The following is a 16978-nucleotide window of genomic DNA, read 5'->3' on the forward strand; positions in this document are numbered from 1 at the left end:
CCCCAGCTGTGAGCCCGCAGAGCCCACCCACCCTGCCCTCCCTGACCCTGCTCTGCCCTGCCTGCTGCGTCTTTCAGGAGTTCTCGCTCCAGCGGATGGACAGTCTCGTGGATGATCGAGTCAACATTCTGGGCTTTTCCATCTTCAACCAGTCCCACGCTTTCTTCCAAGAGTTTGCACAGAGCCTCAACCAGTCCTGGCAGGAGAACTGTGACCACGTGCCCTTCACGGGGCCCGCAGTAAGTGCCCACCAGGCCCCTCCCTGGTGCCCCTTTGCTGCCAGCACCCCATCTGTGAGCCAGCCCCTCCCCCCAAATACAGCCCATTCTGGACTCCAGCATTCTCCAGGCCCAGCTCAAAACTGGATCATACAAATGCTGGAAAGTGCTTACAAGGGACACTTTGGGGGAGAAGTCAGCAGGGAGGGAGCATGTGGAGGCTCCAGACTGTCATTTAGTGATGTCTGTGGCCAGACTCCTGATGATGCTGTTGCTAAGACCCACTGAGTTTTGGATCCAAGAATCTTACGTTGGAAGGGCTTTAGCTGATCTGTTCCTTCATCTCTCAGATAGACTGAAGCCCAGACATGGAGATGAGGGAAGGAGATGTGGGGATCTTGTTCAGGGGCAAACACCAAGCCTTTCGCAAGTGAAATAAGATTCTGATACTCCTGGTCCTGTGCCGTGGATCATTGCCCCCAGGGCAGCTCATCCAGACAGGCTTCCTTTGTGCCTTTACCTGCGTTTTTCCTCCCCGCACTTCGTTCCCTGTGTGTGTGTGATGGAGGAAGAGATTTCCCTGGCTGTTCTCTACCAGGTCCAATGTCCTTACTCTGTGGGGCCTGTCAAGGATGTCTGCTTGTGTTCATTTATTACAAGGCACGTTCTCTGGAAGTGGGCTTGGCTTTCTAGATCTGTCCTAGCTGGGTTAGATTTAAGCCTCCCAAAGCCCTATGAGGCTGTTCATGTGATGCTCATATAACTTTTCGAAGGTCAGAACTCTTGCAAAGCTCAAGGAGCTTTGATGAGGGAACCAACTGAGAGAAGGAGGCATGAGAACTTGAGCTAGAAGGTTCTCAGCGCATTCTAGCAGGGTGTTTTAGACCTGAAAGAGGAAAGATGCCAAAGGAAGGATTTCCTGGGGTGAAACACCTGGAGGGAGGGAGTCCTCACCCCCAGTTGCTTAAGGGGCAGTGACGAGTCCCCAGGCACAGGGTCATGGGGAGGCTCACCCATCCCGGGAGGAGTGCAGCCCTGTTGCCCCCGTCTTGTCTGTGGGTCTTGCACTCACCACTCCAGTGTTGTAATGAGGTGCTCATTACACCTCACAGAGGCTGGAGCACAGCCTCTTGAGAGGCTCATAGCACAGTATCAGGAAGTGAAGTAAAGTGAAAGTCATTTAGTCGTGTCTGACTCTTTGTGACCCCATAGACTGTAGCCCACCAGGCTCCTGTGTCCATGGGGTTTCCCAGGCAAGAATACTGGAGTGGGTTGCCATTCCCTTCTCCAGGGGATCTTCCCAACCCAGGGATCAAGCCCAGGTCTCCCGCATTGCAGGCAGATTCTTTACCAGCTGGGCCACAAGGGAAGCCTAAGAACACTAGAGTGGGTAGCCTATTCCTTCTCCAGTGGATCTTCCCGACCCAGGAATCGAACAGGGGTCTCCTGCATTGCAAGCAGATTGTTTACCAGCTCAGCTAAGAGAAGGCAAAACTTGCCACCTCCTCTCCAACCCAAACCAGTCCACATTTGGCATCCGGCCTAGTGACATTAAAGGTCCTGGTGCCACGTTGCCAGTGTCCCTCTGAGGTTTTCAACCCGGCCATTTGTGTGCACATTGACCGCAGACAGGCAGATGGGTGGCCCCGGGCACCTGGCTCATGCCTACCCGATACCCCGGCCAGGCGGCGCCACTCACAGGGCTGTGGGACCGGCTTGGGCTGTGCTCACATGTGCTGACAAGAGCACTGGCTTTGGAGGCACAGGATCTGGATTCAAATCCTGGCTCTGCTGTTCCCTTGCTGTGTGATCTTAGGTAGCTATGTAACCCTCCTGGGCCTCAGATGCTTTTTCTGTCATGTTGGGGAATTAGGTTTGACCATCTTAGAGGATTATTGTGAAGATAAAATGCGATATGATTCCATCCTCAATTTTACTGCATAATGTAAAGAGTACAGATATGCATTGAATTAATTTATTTAACATTCCATCTGCTGGATACTTCGAGAACCATTCCCTGGTGACTCAGACGGTAAAGAATCTGCCTGCAATACAGGAGACCCAGGTTCAATCCCTGGGTTGAGAAGATCCCCTGGAAAAGGGAATGACTACCCACTACAGTATTCTTGCCTGGAGAATTCCACAGACAGAGAAGCCTGGCGGGCTACAGTCTGTGAGGGTCGCAAAGAGTAGGACACGATTGAATGACTAACACTTTCCCACTTCTTCCACTACGTGCACTGAATGAACTTATTTAACATTTTATCTGGCAGATATTTCAGGAAGCATTAGTACGTATATCAGGTAGCTTTTGCAACACCAGCTTTGTAACAGCCAGCACCCAGACCTTACCAGCTTACAACAATGAACATTTATGGAGCTCGTGCATCTGAGGGTCAACCAGGGATCAACTCATCTAAGCTGGCTCAGCAGAGCAGCTCTGTTGATCTGGCTGAGCTCATTCAGTGCCTAGGAGTCGGCTGATTGAGGCTGGGGCTCCACATAGCTCTCATGCTTCTAGCCCAGCAGGCTGGCCTGGCATGTTCTCTCATGGTGGTGGCAGGAGGGCAGCAAAGCAAGTGGAAATGCACAAGACCTCTGAGTCCTGGGCTCCCAGGATGGGCACCTGTGACTCCCACTTCATCTTCTTGGCCAAAGAAAGCCGCACTCACAGACTCAGAGTCAAGGAGTGAGAACAGATAGAATGCTGAACCGCTGATGCTTGAAATAATCCCACCTGGACTTCTTCCTCTTCATGGCACCCTAATAACAGACAATAGCAGTCATGCTGCCCTTGTTGAACAAATGAGAAAACTGAGGTGCAGGAGTGCCGGGGGGCCTTGCGGAGGACCTCCAGAGGACGGGGCCACAGCGCAGCCTGGACTCTATCCTACAGAACCTTCCAGCCACGGTGTCTGAAGGGAAGGTGGTATAGGAACTCCTCCCCTTGACGAATGTGAAGCTCATCTTTCTCCAGGCTTCTCGCTTCAGCACCTACCTTTTGAAAAGCGGTGCCTCTTCCTGTCTCTTTGGGGGCGGAAATTCCCAGCACAAACAGCCTAGCTCCTTCATCTGCCAGGAGCTGGAAGACGAGGAAGAATCATTTCCAGGAACACACAGCCTGGTTTGTCTCCCCACTCAGCTTCTTAAAGAGATGCTCCATTGGGGAGGGACCACTCCCCTCCTCCCTCTTTCCTCTGCGAACCTCTCCTCCCCATCAGCTCTGTTCTCTTTTTCCTTCTCATCTCCTCCCCGCTCAGTCTGCCCTTTCCACTTTCCTCTGCCACTATAACCTCCTTCCCTTCTGGCCCTTTCTGTGTTTTCTCTCCCACACTCCACATTTTCTTTGCATTTTCTTCTCTCTTACTTCTTTTTCTCCTAACTGGAGTGTGCCTCCCTCTCTTCCTCTTCTTCCCTGTTGGACCCATGATGTTCCAGGTGGAGCTTGTTGGAATGGGGGCCCAGTTCCAAGGGCACGGAGAGGGAGTGGCTGTACAGAAGGGTGACCACCAAAAAAAAAAAAAAAAAAAAGCGCTCAGTGCTGCCCCCACCAGGCCATGCCTGCCTGGCGGCTGCCAGCCAACCACAACCATGCTTCCTGCCTGAGCGGAAGACAGTCTTGAACGAAGACACGTCCCTGCTAATTACATATGCCACTCCCATTCATCACGCAGCAAAGAACAAAAATCGTAGAAAATCATTAAAATTACAGATGGCTAGATTAAGTAATTAGAATTTGGGCTAAAACAGCTGTTTGTAATTAAGTGTTTATTTCATTGAATAAAACCCAGATTGTAAGAACTATTCCATGAAATTTTAATGGTTCCTGTCCTGGAATTGTGCTGGGGATCAGAGTTTAAGCGACAGAAGTTCAGAGACAAACGGACACCCAAGAGGACTCTGGGAATCCAGTGATCTGAGGGTGTTGGGGAATATAAGGGTTACAGTGGTGTGGTTAAAAGATACTCTTATTTTTATTCCGATGGATGGGGGAGAAATTCAGCTGCTATTCCTTGAGTCAGATTGATTCATCTTAATTTATACAGTCTTTCATTCCCCTAAACAATTTACAAACAGCTTCAAAGAAGATAGCAATGAAGAAACAAATGAAAATATAAAAACTAGAGAATCACGGGTGTTTGCCAAGGAACATTTCGAGCCAAGAAAGAGGAGAGGATTTTAAATGAGAATTGAGTCGTTTGGGGGATTTAATATTTAGAAGAGACAAGGACAGGAGAAGCAGAGACAGGACCTAGAGGCATGCCCACACAGATGGGGAACAGAAGCCACAGAAAGACAGCAAGGGCTCCGAAAGGGAAACAGGATGGAAGATGGAAGGAGCAGGGATAGTGGGCTTTGCAGACCCAGGAGCAGAAACACGGATGGAGCGCTGGTTAGGTACCAGGACTTTCCCCAACTGCAGTGCCAAATGCTTTCCAGAGCTAAATTAGTAAATAATAGGAGAGGGAGAAAGCAATTGGGAGACCCAAAAGATGCTTCGGGATGGAGACCTGCAGTGGGACGGAAAAGCTGACGAGTGAGAAGTTAGATAACAGGCTCTTACACCTTCGGAGGTGAAATTGGTGATGGGGGATGGGGTGGGAGGAATTAGCTGGAGGAGTGTGGATGGAACGCAAGGTTTCAGAGAAGCTGATGGAGGATCCCAGTGAGAGACCTGGGCTGATTGCCAGGAGCCTGGGAGAGAACTGTCTAGTGATAGACAGAGGACCCTTGGAGACTAAGGTGGGTAAAGGAGATGTTTAGGGCTTAGGAGGTTTCAGGAGCTCAAGGCAGCCCAAGCTGGACTGCAGAAAGGACTCATGAAGCCCAGAGCACACTGGGGATACATCACCTGGGTCACCTCTCTGAAGACAAGATACAGATGGAGAGAAGACAGGAACTTTGAGGGTGGTCCTTCCATCCTCTTCCTCCTCCTCACCCTCAGCATCCCTTGTTGGAGTTGTAATTACTTAGAAGCACCTGAAGAATCTTGAAGGCCAAATGCCAGAGAATACTGCAGATAAGCACATGCCGATCTCTCGGCATCTGGATCGTTTGCTAATGAGGGAGCATCAGCCAAGACAACCTCATCCCAGACGACGTGGGAAGCGGCAACCATGTGGCAGGAGCGAGCTTGGGGCCTGGTGGGAGGATGCGAGAAATGGCGTGGCGAGCTGTGTCTGCAAGTCTCCAGGGAGAGGTGGACCCAGGGCATCTGAGACACACCCTCACGTCTTTGTTTTGCTTTTTCTTCCTCCTCCTTTCTTCCTCCTCTTCCTTTTTCTCCTTTATACCCACCACTTTGTCTCTCTGCCTCAGCTGTCCTCGGCCCTGCTGTTTGACGCTGTCTATGCCGTGGTGACCGCGGTGCAGGAGCTAAACCGCAGCCAGGAGATTGGTGTGAAGCCCCTGTCTTGCGGCTCGGCCCAGATCTGGCAGCACGGCACCAGCCTCATGAACTACCTGCGCATGGTGAGGGGTGGTGGGAACCCTGCAGGCCACGCCCAGCCTGCAAGGCGGGGAGTCGGGGGAGACACTGTTCAAGGCCCCCCACCTCCAGGCCTCCCAGTATATCACAGCCATGGGTAAAACAATGATCTGTGGTGATCCCATTCAGGGGGCATCAGTCCCAGTTGCTCCCTAATCCCTAAAAACCACTGAGAACCCATGGCAAGTTTGCAAGGCAGTGGCTCTTGAGCCTTAGACTGTTAGGCAGTTCCTGGATTCTAGGCTTGGAACTGGGACCCTGTTGGCTCAGACCTAGTCCCTGCAAAGCTCTGCACACATGGGGATAGATAATGCTGCCATGGATGTTGGCCCCTCAGGGAGTCACAGGCTCAGCACTTCTGGCCTGATGCTAAGTTCCCCCAGAGTTCTCCCAGCTAAGCCACCACTGGTGGGATGGACATGGATTCTAGCCCAGGAAAAAGCCATCTCCCATCAGAAAAACCTGGTGCAGAGCGGCTTGGACTTTGCAGCTAGAGTCAGGTCATCCTGACTTCCTGCAGCTTAGAGATGGGCGAGCAGCTGCCCAAGGAGGATAGATGATATTCACAGCCAAGGGCGTGGAGGAGGAGCTCTGGGGGATCTGAGCTCAAACTAGCATCTCAGGACCGAATTGGTTTATGCGGCAGCTATGAGGTCACTGGGTGTGGGGCATCCTTTCCTCCTCCAGCCCCGGCCAAGTCTGAACTGGTTCCAGAGACATCATTTTCATAGTCTCAAGATCCTGTGGCCGAGAGGTGGGCAGGAGAATGGGTCTTGATGGCTTCCCCTCTCTTGTGCATCCTTCACTAGTGTGGTAGAATGCTTGCTCTGCGCCACATGGAAGGCTGGGCCTATTTGGTGCTGTAACTCACTCTCTCTTGGACAGGTAGAATTGGAAGGTCTCACCGGCCACATTGAATTCAACAGCAAAGGCCAGAGGTCCAACTATGCCTTGAAAATCTTGCAGTTCACAAGGAATGGTTTCCGGCAGGTAAGCCTAGCCTGCTGGCAGATCCCTCCTCCTTGCTCCTGTCTCTGCCCCCCAGCCCATTTCTCCTTGGCACTCAGGATGACCTCCCCAGAGCAGCAGGTGGTGTCCAGTGCAAGGCTTCTCCTCGTCCTGCACCAGGATCAGCCAGTGTGGATAAGGGGTCACAGCCCCAGCAGAACACCAAGAGGGAGGCAACTGTGCTTCATAGCGGGAGAGGGAAGAGAGGGGGGCATTCTACCATGTGGATTATTCTGCTTCCTGAATCTCGCCCTAATCCTGGGACCAGGGTTAGTTTCCAGGTGGCTTGCTGGTCGCAAATGGATCAGATCCCATCCCATGGGGTTTGAGGAGTCCCTTCAGGGTTCGGTTCTCTCCTGTCAGCTCTTGTCTGAACAACCCGGCTCTGCCCCCTGCCATGCCAGTCACACCCCTCCTCTCCTGGCTGCTCCCTGTCCAACTCAGGGGTGCTTCATCCTCCGGCTCTCCTTTCAACTCGCCCCGCCTCTCTCATCCTCCTGCATTAACCTTCTCACTCTCCTTTCCTCTGATTCTCCTACATCAGAGGAAACAGGGATTCTGGCAGTCACTCCAAGTGCCTCTCTGAAGGTCTCCCAACCTCTCCATCACTCCAATAGTAAATTCTGTATTCTTAGTGTAGCCTTTCTCCAACCTTAGGAAAACATTAGAAGCAGAAAATGATGCACTAACTATAGCAGGAAGCAGACATATTGAAGAGCCTCCTGACTATCAGAGTGGCGAAGGAAACATACCACTGAAGAGGTTGCAGAATCACCTTTCCAGGAGATTAAGAAGAATCATCGTCATCTTCTTCATCAATACCACTACCGTCATCTTCACCACCGCCCCCAGCACCATCATCCTCATGGCCGCCATCACCATGATCTGCACCATCATCGTCACCATCTCCATCATCTTCACCACCACCACCACCATCATCATCTTCATCATCACCACCACCACCATCATCATCTTCATCACCACCACCACCACCATCATCATCTTCATCACCACCACCACCACCATCATCATCTTCATCACCACCACCACCACCATCATCTTCATCACCACCACCATCACCATCATCTTCACCACCGCCACCATCATCTTCATCACCACCACCACCATCATCTTCATCATCACCACCACATCATCTTCACCACAACCACCACCATCATCTTCATCACCACCACCATCATCATCATCTTCACCACCGCCACCATCATCTTCATCACCACCACCACCATCATCTTCATCATCACCACCACCATCATCTTCACCACAACCACCACCATCATCTTCATCACCACCACCACCACCATCATCTTCATCACCACCACCATCATCTTCACCACAACCACCACCATCATCTTCATCACCACCACCATCATCATCATCTTCACCACCGCCACCATCATCTTCATCACCACCACCATCATCATCATCTTCATCACCACCACCACCATCATCTTCACCACAACCACCACCACCATCATCTTCATCACCACCACCATCATCATCACCACCACCGCCACCACCATCATCATCTTCATCACCACCACCATCATCTTCACCACCGCCACCACCACCATCATCATCTTCACCACTACCACCATCATCATCATCTTCATCACCACCACCATCATCTTCACCACCATCATCATCTTCTTCATCACCACCACCACCATCATCTTCATTACCACTGCCACCATCATCATCTTCACCACCCACCACCACCACCACCATCATCTTCATCACCACCACCATCATCATCATCTTCACCACCACCACCATCATCATCATCTTCATCACCAACACCATCATCATCATCTTCACCACCACCACTATCATCATCATCTTCATCACCACCACCACCATCATCATCTTCATCACCACCACCACCATCATCATCATCTTCATCACCAACACCATCATCATCATCACCACCACCATCATCATCATCTTCACCACCACCACTATCATCATCATCTTCACCACCACCACCATCATCATCTTCATCACCACCACCACCATCATCATCATCTTCACCACCACCACCATCATCATCATCTTCATCACCACCACCACTATCATCATCATCTTCATCACCACCACCACCATCATCATCATCTTCATCACCACCACCATCATCTTCACCACAACCACCACCATCATCTTCTTCATCACCACCACCATCATCATCATCTTCACCACCACCACCACCACCATCATCATCACCACCACCGCCACCATCTTCATCACCACCACCACCATCATCTTCACCATCACCGCCACCACCATCATCATCTTCATCACCACCACCACCATCATCTTCATCATCACCACCACCATCATCTTCACCACAACCACCATCATCTTCTTCATCACCACCACCATCATCATCATCTTCACCACAACCACCACCACCATCATCATCTTCATCACCACCACCATCATCATCATCTTCATCATCACCACCACCATCATCTTCACCACAACCACCACCACCATCATCTTCTTCATCTTCACCACCATCATCATCATCTTCATCACCACCACTGCCACCACCATCATCATCTTCATCACCACCACCATCATCTTCACCACCGCCACCACCACCATCATCATCTTCACCACCACCACCACCATCATCATCATCTTCATCACCACCACCATCATCTTCACCACCACCATCATCTTCTTCATCACCACCACCATCATCATCATCTTCACCACCACCACCACCATCTTCATTACCACCGCCACCATCATCATCTTCACCACCCACCACCACCACCACCATCATCATCTTCACCACCACCATCATCATCATCATCTTCACCACCACCACCATCATCTTCACCATCATCATCATCTTCATCACCACCACCATCATCTTCACCACAACCACCATCATCTTCATCACCAGCATCACCTTCACCACCACCACCACCATCATCATCCTCTTCATCACCACCACCACCATCATCTTCACCACCACCACCACCATCATCTTCACCACCACCACCACCACCATCATCATCTTCATCACCACCACCACCGTCATCATCTTCACCACCACCGCCATCTCTATCATTTCCACAACCACCACCATCATCATTATCATAGCGGTTATCATTCACCAAACTCTAACCATGAGCCATTTACCACATGAAGTATGTCATTCATATTTTCCCTTTTAATCCCACAAAGTAGTTTACTTCTCATTAATCCCCGTTTTGCAAGCGAGGAAACTGAGGCTCCAGGAGACTTGATCTTGAACAATGTAGTCATGGCAGCTGGTTTTGAATTCAAGCATTTCTGACTCTAAAACCCAAGTTCTCAACCATTATGACAAATTATGCATCAGAATCACCTTGGCAATTTGTGGAAAATGCAGATTTTTTGGACTCCACCCCACAAGAGTCTGATTGGGTAGACCTAGTGGAGGACCCAGGAACAGACCCCAGAGGTGATCTGGGTGACACCCTGGGCTGTGCTGGAAGGGCCATCACACCTGCATCCTTCCACTTGGTCCCCGTGTCTGAGAGACTCTGATTCAGCCTGTCTCACCAGGGCCAATGGAGTTCCTTCTAGGAGGGAAGCAATTATGATCGACTACAAGGGCAGATCACCCTTCTGGGAAGACAATAAAGTAAAAGGCAGGAGTCCCAGACTGAGAGAGGAGCTATGTTAACGACTGCTCTCAGCTCAGGGCTGGAGCTCCATGATCTTGAAGCGATGACATCAGTGACTGTTTTTCGTAACTTCCCAAGTGGGGCAGGAGTGAGGTAAGCAGTCAGAAACTATGGGATGGGGGAATCACAAAATCGTCATTTCACAGCTGTCACAGATTGTGAGCTTGTCCTGTGTGTCAGGCACTGGGCTGGGAGGAAGCAATGGAAAAGATACAGTTCCTACACTGAGAGAGCCTAGAGTCTGGCAAGAGGCTGACATGGGAAAAATAAGTGCAATTTTAGGTTATTAAACTCAAATCGTGCCCTTGGGCTCATAATTCCCGAACAAATGAAGCCTCCCATCTGTAGGAAAATTGTCAGGCTGACTTCCTGAGTCCCACTGGGGGATGTGAAGTAAGGAACTTTTATTCATTTTTTGCAATATATACATATGGGCTTCCCTCATAGCTCAGTCGGTAAGGAATCTGCCTGCAGTGCAGGAGACCCAGGTTTGATTCCTGGATCGGGAAGATCCCTGGAGAAAGAAATGGCAACCCACTCCACTATTCTTGCCTGGAGAATTCCATGGACAGAGGAGCCCGGTGGGCTATAGTCCATGGAGTCACAAGAATCAGACACAAGCTAGCTACTAAATCATCACAGAGGTATACATCTATATATACATATATATGTACACATGTATATATTGAGTTCCTGTAATGTGCCAGTCTGTCTTCTAGACAAAGGTTAAAAATGGGCTTAGTGTCTTCCATGGAGCGTGGGCCTCCATGGAGCGTGTATTCCAGTAGGGGACAGACAGGAGGCAAAAAGTACTATATAATACATCAGTGGAGGTAAGGGCTTCAGGAAAAGTAAAACAGGGCCAGGAAAAAGAGGGGATAAGAAAAACGGAAGTTAGGAGAACAGCGAGGATGCCAAACCCAGGCTCAGTCCACAGAAAGCCCAGGCTCAGGCTTTGAAAAACTTCTCTTGGCCTTCAACCCTGCTTTCTAATGCTGCCCAGAAAGAGCCCACTTCTACCAGGCGACACCTGCCGTGGCAGAGTTGGCTGTTGGCCCGGATCCCACCCTCCACTTGAAGAACAGCTCATTAGCCTCAGAGTACCTCTTCACCTTACTTACCTCTGCTTCTCCACCAGCCGCCACTCAGGCTGCTTTTCCCAGCTGCTGGGCTGCAGAGCTACCTGAGTCATTAGGAGACAACAGCATCTCCAGCCACCGGCACCCACCCCTCGACCCCAGCCCAGCTCAGCAAGGGATTCTGCTCAGAGACAGCTGCTGCCCCATCTTCCACAGCACTTATTATTGGTGGAGGGTAGGGCTTCTCAAACCCAGGTGTATGCAAGAATGACCCATGGTGCTTGCCTTCAAATATATGTTCCTAAGCCCTACAGTTTTACACGGAGTTAGTAAAACTGGGTGCCTCTCAGGAACCTGCATCTTCTTAACTAGCACCCAGATAGATGATTATCATGCTGGTGGTCTATGGGCTGTGTTCAGTCGTGTCTGATTCTTTGCGACCCCATGGAGTATAGCCCACCACGGAATTTTCCAAGCAAGAATAACAGAGAGGGTTCCATTTCCTCCTGCATGGGATCTTCCTGACCCGGGGACTGAACCTCCATCTCCTGCATTGGCAGGCAGATTCTTTACCACTGTGCCACCTTCTTTACCCTCTGAGCCATCAGAGAAGCCCCAGTCCACAGGCTCACCTTTGACAAATACACACTGCAGCCTCTAAGAATAGGCTTGACCCCCACCCCATCCCTGCATCCCACCCTCATCTTTTTTGAGCTAATATTGAATGGAACCTGCTGCAGACGTGACCATTAAATAGGATGGTGTTTTTTTGACCTTCAGCTACCCCAAGGGGCACACATCCTTGATTGGACTTATAAAGTGCATCAAAGTAATCCTCTTCTGTTACCCATTTCCCTTCAACAAATCTGGTGACCATCTTGCTGCTCGCCTGTCTGGCTCACGTTCCGTGAGTAGCAGTGAGAACCCTGCAGGGCGTATCACGAGCACAGATGTAGCGCCACAGCTCTGGTCCCCAGGTCCCATCCCAATCACCGACCCAGTCTTCGCCTCTTGACGGGTGTCCTTCCCCTGCTTATTACAGGATGAAGAGATGGTTTAGGGACTGTTAATTAGTTGGGCTTCTCTTCCAGGGTAGGAGGAATGTCAGGGATATGTCAGTATAACTGCTGTACTATTCTCCCAACTCCATCCTCGGGAGAGTGACACGGAGCAGGGAAATAACACCTCTTGAGGACCTGTTTGGTACCACAGACAACACATGGGCTCTTTGCACAGGTCACTCCTGATGTGGAGGGCAGTCCTTCAAGGTAGATAAAACTCCCACTTGACAAGTGAGGAAACCGAAGCTCAGAATTGCTAAGGAACGTGGCCCAAGTCCACAAATAGCAAGGACTCTGGGTGCAGAACTGGAATTCACACTCAGGCTTGTCTGACTCCCACGTCCATGCTCATGGGTCTCCCACTCCTGCCTTTTCTCACTTTCCTGGAATCCCTTAGCCTCCAAATCAAAACACCTTAACTTGCTGCCACCTGCTCCAAACCAGGACGGCGCCTGGCTCCTGGTGACCTGCTGTGCTGGGCTTTCTTTAGTAATGACGTCTTCTCATTTGGTTTTGGTTTTGTTCTTTGTCTTCCTGTCTGGGCGAGTGACTGTTGAGAGCTGGGTTTGATTATTTAGAAAGCACCACGCAGGGACCCAGTGGGTTGTAATTGGTAAAATGTCTGAACCAAATACCATAGTCCCTGCCAGTGGCTGATTAAGGGATTATTACCATTTTAAAAATAGTCTTTTAAAATTTCAGCATTTTTTTTTTTACCATTTAAAAAAATTACTGTTTTGATTCTGTTTGGAGAGGGGTTTTCATCTGTGGATCTTCCATTGGAGGCTGTTTAGGGGGAAATGTTCCCTACAGCATCCTGGAAGGAACATTTCCAAACCTGGACAAGGTTTGCCAACTTCAGCCCCCAGTTTTTGCCTGTATGAGTTCTATCTCTATCCCAAATTCTCCCTCCCCATCTTCCAAAAGATGTCTTGGGTGGTATCAGAATAGTATAATCTCCCTGCCTAATTTGAGAAAAATAGTATTTGAAAGAGGCAAGGGGAAAAATGAAGCACAGCATCAGCAGGCCCTTAATTTCCTTCATTTTAACTTGGTTTAAAGATCAGAGATTCTGAGCAGGCCCCCAGCGACTTTGTTAGGGCTGTAATAAGATGAGTGCGCCTTTCATCTGGCGATCGGAAATGGCTTAACAGGCTCTAATTAAGCCTGTGAGAGATGGAGGGATGAGGCCGGGGAGGTGGGATCAACACTTTTCGATGGGCTCACTGTGTATCGCAAGAGGGCACCTCAAGTCTCTCCCTCTGTGCAGTGAAGATGGTAACCCCTCAACGTCTGGCCTGGCTAAGCTCAAAGATTACTGAAACTCGATTTGCATAGCAGTCTGTTCTGCTCACCTGTGGTCAGATAGAAAGCTGACTCTGCTGACATAATGAGAATGGATACCCTTTACTGGGGTCTGCTACACGGTGAGCTGTGCTGGGTGTTTTGTGTACTTAAAATTTCTCATCCTTTTATCAACCATGCATAAACTATTCTCTCCATCTTGCAAGTAAAGAAACTGAGAGAAAATCGTGGTCCTCATCCATTCCGCTGTTGTGCTCAGTTGTTCAGTCACGTCCAACTCTTTGCAACACCACGGACTGTCGCCCGCCTGGCTCCCCTGTCCATGGGATTTCCCAGGCAAGAATATTGAAATGGGTTGTCCTTCCTTTCTCGATGGGATCGTCCTGGACCAGGGGTCAAACCCTCATCTCCCATGTCTCCTGCATTGGCAGGCAGATTCTTTACCACTGAGCCACCTGGGAAGCCCCCATCCATTTAGCTGGTTAGTTCCAAACTTAAGAGCTGATTCAGCTGTAGCTGTTTTCACAGTCTCTGGTCCTTCTGTTCTGCAGAATGGCCCAGAACAAGCTGGAGGAGACCCTTGAGGCCTCTGGCATGATCTTCCAACCCAATGTAAGAATGTTCTCCACAGCATCTCTGTGGGAAGCAGCCACACATCCTTTCCTTGAGCACGTCCTGGGCTGGGGAGTTCAGTGCCTCCCCAGGGACACATTCCAGAAGCTTCCAGGCACAAAGTCAAAACCTGCCTCCTAATCCTGCCCCATTAAGCAGCCCAGAACAATCAGCTTTCTCTCCCTTTTTTTACCAGCTCTTCAAATACTTAAACATAATTTGATTTGATTTCATTCATTCCTTTTTGAAACTTAGCATAAAATTTTTTTGAGCACCTACTTTGGGTCAAAGGCTAGAAATGTAAGATAAATGAGTCAGAGATCCTCATCTTTTAGGAAAGGCAAAAATTACGGTCAACAATCACTGTCCAGTGTTTGAGTTGTCCTGCCCCTCTGACTTTTTCTTTCCCCAAATCCTGGCCCCTAGCCATTCCCGGTGCGACACAGTTGATGATTTCTCACCATAAATGCCCTTTGGTTTGTCTGGGGCTCTATTAAAACACGAGACCTGGGAGTTCCCTGATGGTCCAGTGGTTAAAACTTCGTCTTCCAATGCAGGGGGTTCGGATTCAATCACTGATCAGGAGGCTAAGGTCCCACATGCCTCATGGCCGAAAAACCAGAACATGAGACAACAGAAGGAATATTGTACACATTCAGTAAAGACCTTAAAGTGGGGACCCGGCTCCAAATGAAGCTAAGGGGCACATAGTTGAGAACACCATGGGGCTTCCACCTCCCTCACTCAAAATGTTCCCTTTCTATTTACCACCATTTGCTTACTGGAGTTAGTCTTCAAATTTTGGTTCTTTCTGAACTGCAGCCCTTGGAATTGATTAACTACTCCTCTTGCCCCTAGTCACCACTTCCAAAATATACAGGGTTATTTTCACATGGTTTTTTCAAAGAAACCAGCCCTGAGCCACTTTTTCATGGAACATGGATCCATTTAACTCTGTGTGTGTGGAGATGGAGATCGGCAGAGATGGCCAGAAGTAGGCAAATAAAAACACTGTGAGTCGGCAGCCATGGTTTGTTTTCCAAAGCTGATACAAACCCAGCTTTCCAAGGGCCTGATTTCCTGGAAGGACTAGAGTGTAGTGCTAACCAGAGGCAGAGGATAGGCAAGACGGCTTTTGTGAGTCACTCTTACAAACCGAGAATTAGGGATGCAATGTCTTCTAAAAGGTGCAGGGACTCCAGTCTCCAGCTTCTCAAAGTTCCTGCAGGTCTCACCAGTTGCTGGGAGTACAGGATGCCTCTCTTTGATCTCCTGTGCTGCCCCTTGCCTGAAGAAGCCCCACCTCCACCCCGAAACAGGCGCATTTGCCATCTTCCATGGAGGTCTGGGTGGGATGGTCCAATGTTTGTGACTCTAGAATGTGCTTCGGCTACATCACTGAGTAGTGTAAAGGCAGCTACACTTGTTATCATGGCACTCACAGCCAGAAGACCAGGAAGTGTCTGTTGCTTTGATGCAACTTAAGCAGACCTGCTGGGGTCTGTCCCCGCTCCAGATCGCATCTCCAACTTCCAAAGCAAAGAACAATAGTAAAACCCCAAAACACGCTGTCAGATGATGGTCTGTGTTGCCATTGCCTGCACGTGGCCTTGGAGGAACAGTGAGGAGGGAGTCATGAACAGGTCCATGGACAGGTCCCCCCACCCCCACATCTGTGTTCTGTCCCCCGTTCCTCTTTGCATGAGCCTCTGGCACAGCTCAGGTCCCACCTGCGCTAATGAGAACAGCCTTTAAGGCTCAGACAGGTTGCCAGTCGGGGAGGCTGCTGAGAGAGTGCAGTGATTGCTGCTGTAGAATGTGTTTTCCATCCGAGGAGGGAGTTTATCATAAATATGCAGATCCTTTGAAGCAGCCTCAGTGGGTCCTGGCTCAGCCATGCAGGAGTGGGGATTGATTGCTGGAAATCAGCTGCCTCGCTTGCTGCACGGATGGACCTGACGAGAGCGCTGGCTGGGGGCTACTTGGCAGGCCATTCCTTGCGACTTGGCCTTTGATGGGGAAATTCTGAGGCAGCAGGTTCTCCTGAGGAGGGAGAGGAGATAGAGATTGGTGGTTTGGGGGCTGCTTTGAAGGTTCCTGAGAAGTCATTTTTCCCTTTTAATGAAGGGGCTGGGAGAAGGGGAATTGGCGAGAGGTTTAAAACAGTTGTCAACATCTCCCAGAACTTTATAAATTCTTAGGGTTGGAAGAGACCTGAAGGGTTATCAAGTCCAACTTTCCCACTAGAGGGGGCAGGAGGAAACATCAGTCCTGGGCTGAAAACCCCACGGTGGCCCCCATTTGCTTTCAGGGCAAATGGCAGCTTCACAGCAAGCCTGTCACGCGCTGGGCTCTGCCTGCTGGGAGCCTCCTCCCTTGCCTCCCCACCCCCCCACTCCACATCCCCCGCACCCCACCACTCCACCACTCTGACACCTCGCCCTAGTGATTGCGCAATGGACCCGGCTGTCTCACACCTGTGCCTGCACCCTCAATCCCATTTCTCACT

General features: G+C 50.1%; 1 protein-coding gene across 1 annotated transcript in view; it reads left to right on the plus strand.

The window, feature by feature from the left end:
• Positions 1-16978, plus strand: part of GRIK4 (glutamate ionotropic receptor kainate type subunit 4) — a 401304-nt gene that overhangs the window by 275649 nt on the left and 108677 nt on the right. Inside the window, 3 exon segments of the mRNA XM_042232998.1 lie at positions 78-239; positions 5538-5690; positions 6592-6696. Coding sequence (XP_042088932.1) covers positions 78-239; positions 5538-5690; positions 6592-6696 — 420 coding nt within the window.

The sequence above is a fragment of the Ovis aries genome, chromosome 15 (assembly GCF_016772045.2).
Source record: "Ovis aries strain OAR_USU_Benz2616 breed Rambouillet chromosome 15, ARS-UI_Ramb_v3.0, whole genome shotgun sequence".
Taxonomy (NCBI): domain Eukaryota; kingdom Metazoa; phylum Chordata; class Mammalia; order Artiodactyla; family Bovidae; genus Ovis; species Ovis aries.